This window comes from Sapajus apella, unplaced genomic scaffold (genome assembly GCF_009761245.1).
Source record: "Sapajus apella isolate SASKATOON/1434 unplaced genomic scaffold, GSC_monkey_1.0 scaffold276, whole genome shotgun sequence".
NCBI lineage: Eukaryota > Metazoa > Chordata > Mammalia > Primates > Cebidae > Sapajus > Sapajus apella.
This window is the reverse complement of record NW_022437216.1, coordinates 107,083-113,242: the sequence shown is the minus strand read 5'-3', so window position 1 is coordinate 113,242 and position 6,160 is coordinate 107,083. Positions and strand designations below refer to the sequence as shown.

Sequence of the window (6,160 nt, the reverse complement as noted above, 5' to 3'; positions counted from 1 at the left end):
GGATACGTATCAAGGACCAATGCAGTGGTTTTCAACCCTGGTTGTACTTGAGAATTCTAGCAGCTTGAAAGACAAACACAGAAACAATGTCTGGGGCTCTACCCTGGAGACTCAGCTTTAATTGATGGGGACAGAGCACAGGCATCAGTATTTTTTAAATTGCTCCCTAGGTATCAGAATGTGTAGCCAGGGGTAAGAACTTTAAGTGGAAAGTTCTGACTAAAAGCTACATTTAGATTTTCAGCAATGGGAAGCTATTGCAGGTTTTTGAGCAAGAGAGAAAATATGAAGATGGCTGTAATGTGAGGAGCTTCTCCTGATCAAAGTGTGCAGAACAGACTAGAATGAAGAAATGCTAAAAACAAAGAGACTTGGTAAAAGCCTGTGGCTATAGTCCAAGTAAACTGTAAGAAAGCCCTAAACTAAGTGGTAGACAAAGAATGGGAAGAAGGGGATGGATTTCCCAAAAGCACAGGACTGGGCAATTTTAGGACTGTTTAGAGCATGGTGGAACAGCCAGGCTGCTCTGAGTCGCAGCAAGGAATGGCTTGCCCAAGCCCACTTGGCCCCTAGACCAACCCATACCAAAAATAGCAGAGAAGGAATTTCCATTATATGGGGAGTTAAGAACCTAAGAGAAGAAAAATAATATAGAGAACTGAGCTCTTTCAGGGGACAAGTTCAAGGACCACTAACCTCAGCAATAAAGAACATATTTAGGACATAGCATTTTAAAACAAAGCAAAGCTTTTATGCATTCACAGATTCCTCCTCCCCCCAAATAGAATTCTGATGTACAAAGAAATCACTCTTCTCAAAGTAATTTACTCTCCTGCCCTCACTCGAGGTGTCACAAATGACACCATTATTTCTAGGCCACCTAGAACACCAGGCTCAGCTCACAGAAAAATGCAGTATCAATTGCTGCTTCGAGCATCTTCCTAGGTGTTGCCTTAGTCAGAAAAGAATAGCCAACACAATGAAATTGGTAAGGTGGGGTGGCTGGGAAATGTAATCATTTATTGGAGTGTAACCTGGTACTCTAAACAAAGGCTTCATTATCCTTGGCCAAAATGTGGAGGGCATAAAAAGGAAGTGAATGGTTGACCCACTTGAGACAGCACCAAAAGAAGAGAGATGACTTCACACCTCTGGAAGATGGCAACGGGCAGAGAAAAAACATGAAATAATTACAAGTGAGCTGGGACATACCTTCAGTGTCAGTATATCTCAAATTCCATTTTTCCCTCACCTTTCCAAAACAACTATGGCTTTTTTTAAACCTGTTTATATAATGCTTGATCAAATGGATCACTCTGGAGCACAAAAACATAAGTTAATTGTTATTTTATTGTAGAGGAAAAATATCCCAAAATATTTGTTAAATAACAATAATTCCTGACAAAATCACTCTTCGGGATGTGTTAGCCTCACCATCTGGTCAGATGGAGTGAACTATCCCTCACCACGGTAATAAGCTCCATTAATATTGCCATAAACCACAGGAAAATCCAAAAGATTTTCTAAATGGCTTCCAAAGTTCTGCATAGATGCCCTTATTGAGCCCAGAGGTAAATAAAAACAAATTGGCAGAGAAATTAGATGGCTAGCTGAAAGGAAAAAAATGTTAACAATTGGTGAATCCAGAAGGTAGGGTATATGGGGGTTCATTATACCATTCTTTACAGTTAATTTCTGAGTTACAGTTGCTTTTGGGTAATCATGTTCTCTTTCTGACTTGCCTAAAAAATATGTTCAGTTATTTCTTTTCAAACCTTAAATGCAAAAATCAACTCTTTGTCAGGTGGTGGCCCCTTTCTATTCTGTCTACAGAAACTTCCAAAGCTTTCTAGAAAGCTTAAATTAAGGGGCCACAGTACATTGATACGGTTTTGTCGTTCTTAGAAAGTGTTGGGCTCAAACGCTCATCGAAGATCTGTGATGGTCACTGCTCTGTCCACAACAGTCACATGGCTGCAGCTCTACAATAGGAAAAAAGAGAGAAAGTGAAGTTCTAGAAAATTCTGAAAAGTCTTTTTTTTTTTTTTTTTTTTGAGACAGGGTCTTGCTCTATTGCCCAGGCTGCAGTGCAGCTGCACGATCTCAGTTTACTGCACCCTCCGCCTCCTGGACTCAAGCCAGTCTCCTGCCTTAGCCTCCCTAGTAGCTGGGATTACAGGCACAAGCCACCACACCTGGCTAATTTTGTATTTTTAGTAGAGATGGGGTTTCGCCATGTTGGCTAGGCTGGTCTTGAACTTCTGACCTCAAGTGATCTGCCTCAGTCTCCCAAACTATTTGGATTACAGGTGTGAGCCACCACATCTGGTCTGAAAAATCATTTTTAAAAATCCCTTATTTAAAATGTTCATCCTAGGCTAGTGGTTCTCAGTCTGGAAGCCAGACTGCTATTTAAGGGTAGTAAGAGTCAGGGGCTCATTACTACCACCAGTCCCACCTGTAGATGGAATCAGTGTTTGCCCATATACCTTTATTTTTAAAATGTATGTATATTCTAGACTCATTCTTTGTTTGGTGCCTAAACTTGGGAACAAACAGTGTCATCCCTAAAATACATATTAATTTAAAAGAATTACTGAATTCATTACAGTTTTTTGGGCCATGATGTCACCCAAATAATAAAGATTACCTACTATCACATGGTCAGAGAAGAATGTTCCCTTTTGGCATGCAAAAGGGGTCTTTATAACTGAAAACCTGGGTACTAACATCCCAGACTTTTTTTTTCTGATTGTGTAGTCTTTGTTTCAAAATACTAGCACTTAAGACATTCCAAAGCAGACTGATCTATTTTTGAACAGATTTGTCAGAAAGTTCTTCCTCACACTCAACAGAAAACCATCATTCCATGAAGTCTTAGTTTTAGTGCTAGGAGTGATATGAAATACATCCAATCCCTTTTTTTATATATCAACTCTTCTAACACTTGAAGTCAGCTCTCAGATCCCTTGTGCAGTTTCTCTTCTAAACATCTCCAGTTCCTTTTATGTGTCAAGGTTCCCTTTTCCATATTACTTGCTTTTCTCTGAACCCAAAAGAAATAATACTCCATGGCCAGCATGGAGTAATACAACACCATCACATCAGATTGGAGGGGCAAACTGATCTTACTGTCAACTAAACGTTTTAATCACAGACCACAACTTAGGGAAAAAACGCCGTAGGAAGGTCATAAAGTCCTTATGATTTAAGCAAAATTCTACAGTAAATATACTTAATTTACCTATCTTAAGTGGCTTCTCTTCCTTACATTCAAATCTCTTATTGAAGTACAGGCTTAGAAATTGACATTGATGAAAGAAAAAGTAACATTTGATAAGTCAGCGACTGCATTTGGTACCTCCTGCACATTAATTCATTTAATCATCTCAAGAACCCTACAAAGTAGGTGTTATTTTTATTTTTGTTTATTTTTCATTTTTATTGAGACAGAGTTTTGCTCTGTAGCCCAGGCTGGAGTGCAGTAGCGTGACCTCCGATCACTGCAAACTCTGCCTCCTGGGTTCAAGCGATTCTCCTGCCTCAGCCTTCCAAGTAGCTGGGACTACAGGCGCGTGCCACCATGCCTGGCTAATTTTTTGCATTTGTAGTAGAGACGGGGTTTCACCATGTTAGCCAGGATGGTCTCAATCTCCTGACCTTGTGATCCACCTGCCTCGGCCTCCCAAAGTGTTGGGATTACATGTGTGACCCACCATGCCCAGCCAGTAGGTGTTATTATTATGCCTGTTTTATAGATGGAAAAACTGAGGTCCAGGAAGGGTAAGTAGCCTAATCAAAGGCATTCAGTGGCAGAGCTAAGATGCAAATCTATTCTTATCCCACGTTGCTTCTCATGTCCATCCTTACTAGGGAAGTCCGGAAAGATAAGTGACAAGGCTGGTCTGTGTGGATCAGAAAGGATGATGCATTTTCTGACTGTCCTCCCTGCTTGAAGCACAGCCCCAGTTTCTTCTGTGTAAATACATACACAAAACAGAGGTGGATCCTTGCTGTGTGGATGAAATCCTTTCTGGCGGCAGGAAGAAATCTCCTCTAGTCCATGGTCAGTTAGTTTAAAGAATCCAGTTCTGAAATTTTAAAAAGGCAGGCTAAGAGTAAAGCAAAGGTTTTCCTTCCATCCCAAACACAGGCACGCACACACACACCAGCACGCACACTCATACAGCAGGGCAGAGGTCACTGTGAGACAGTTTCTGTAGGATGCTGGCTCATAGGTCTCTTCTCTGGTGAATGAATCACAGTTAGAGAATGATTCATTACTGTTCTCCCTCTAGTTTTGCTGGATAATTCATAGTAAATAATCAAAGTGGGAGTGGAGACAGGATTTGGAATGAAAAAGAAGTGACACTCTGAGATAACGTGTTTGATTTTGAAACTTTCTAATCCAACATAAAACTCTTGACATTCCTATCGTTTCAAGTCAAACACTTCAAATTTCTTGAAGACTTTTCTTTGAAAAGCAACTCAGTTGTTACTTGGATATCCTTTTGAACAAGCATGATAGATTAATCATGATACAGGGCTTAAAAGGAAGCCCTTTAGAATAACCAATTTATACCACATTCTATGTATTTTACAAAGAACAAGTCTGCAAGAATAGAGACCTTTTCCTCTGAGGCGTTCTTCACTTGTAACACCCAGAACCATGACCCGTATACTCACTCCTGGAACTTGGGGGAGCAAACAATGGCTATCGACTCTGGCAACATCATCTGGTAAGAGCAGTGAGTGTGTAGGTCGACACTGGAGAGAAACGCGGTCTGTGTGGGGTGAGTCTGAGGAGAGAAAAAAAGTCAGAGGACTTTCAGCAAGAATATATGGTAGTCCCTCCTTATTTGCAATTCCCTTTCTGCGGTTTCAAGCTGCCCATATCAACTGCAATCTGAAAATATTACATATGATAAGATATCTTGAGAAAGAGAGACCATATTCACATAACTTTTATTACAGTGTATTTTTATAATGTTCTGTTTTTTTATTGTTGTTGTTAATCTCTTCCGGTACCTAATTTATAAATTAAACTTTATCATAGGTATGCATGTATAGGAAAAAGACATAGTATATACAGGGTTTGGTATTATCCATGACTTCAGGCATCCACTGGGGGGTCTAGGCTCATATCCCCTGAGGATAAAGGGGGACTACTCTGCTGTACAGCCAAGCCTGGTCTCTGAGGGAAGTAAAGCCAAACAGTTCTCAACAGCTGAGCACAATCTCCTTTGTAAGTAAGAAGACACTTGCAACCATGAGCAGTCCACCTGAAGTTCCTAATAAGTAAGGAAGCTCCTTTCCAGCATTGTAAACAAATATAGCTTAACACCAGTATGTGAAGAGGCTCTTAACAGTAATTATTTTTTTAAGTTCAAGAGACTTACTATACAACATGCTGACTACTGTTCATCACAATGTATTATATACTAGAAAACTGCTTAAGAGAGTAGATTTTAAGTGTTCTCATCAACAAAAAAAGTATGTGATGTAGTGTATATGCTAATTAGCTTGATTTTGCCATTCCACAGTATGTGTATACATATTTCAAAACACATATTATACACCACACATAGACTATTGTTATTTGTCAATTAAAAAAAAGAAAAAACAAAACAAAACACAGGCTGGGCACAGTGGCTTACCCCCTGTAACCCCAGCACTTTGGGAGGCCAAGGAGAGCAGGTCATTTGAGGTCAGGAGTTCAAGACCAGCCTGGCCAACATGGCGAAACTACATCTCTACTAAAAATACAAAAATTGGCTGGTGTGGTGTCACATGCCTGTAAATCCAGCTACTCAGAAGGCTGGGACAGGAGAATTGCTTGAACCTGGGAGGTGGAACTTGCGGTGAGCTGAGATCACGCCACTGCACTCCAGCCTGGGTGACAGCAAGACTATGTCTCAAAAAACAAAACAAAACAAAAAACATGCATCACCATAGACTTTGGAACCTAGTGTCATCTTTTAAGCTTTCGGCAACAAATTCAAGAGAAGATGCAAGCAGGGCCATTTCACAGACAGTTATTTGGAGGTAAATACAAAGGTAACTCTAAAAAGCATACGGATCCTTATTTCTAAAGTTTTGAAAATAATAAAAGAAACGTAACCACTTGGTATCTTGTTTTTCAAGAAATCAGAAAGAAAAA

General features: G+C 40.0%; 1 protein-coding gene across 8 annotated transcripts in view; it reads right to left on the bottom strand.

Annotated features, from left to right (window-relative positions):
* Window positions 1–1,332: 1,332 nt before the first annotated feature.
* STAMBP (STAM binding protein) overlaps window positions 1,333–6,160 on the bottom strand; it is a 34,930-nt gene continuing 30,102 nt past the window's right edge. For 5 of the 8 annotated variants that reach the window (XM_032272016.1, XM_032272017.1, XM_032272024.1 and 2 more), the window contains 4 exons: window positions 4,687–4,799; window positions 3,992–4,091; window positions 3,245–3,305; window positions 1,333–1,982 (listed from right to left, as the gene is read on the bottom strand). In XM_032272016.1, the coding sequence (XP_032127907.1) occupies window positions 1,918–1,982; window positions 3,245–3,305; window positions 3,992–4,091; window positions 4,687–4,799 (339 nt within the window). In that variant the 3' untranslated portion in view covers window positions 1,333–1,917. The remainder of the gene's footprint in view (window positions 1,983–3,244; window positions 3,306–3,991; window positions 4,092–4,686; window positions 4,800–6,160) is intronic. The other 3 variants (XM_032272019.1, XM_032272021.1, XM_032272022.1) reach the window with 1 other exon arrangement.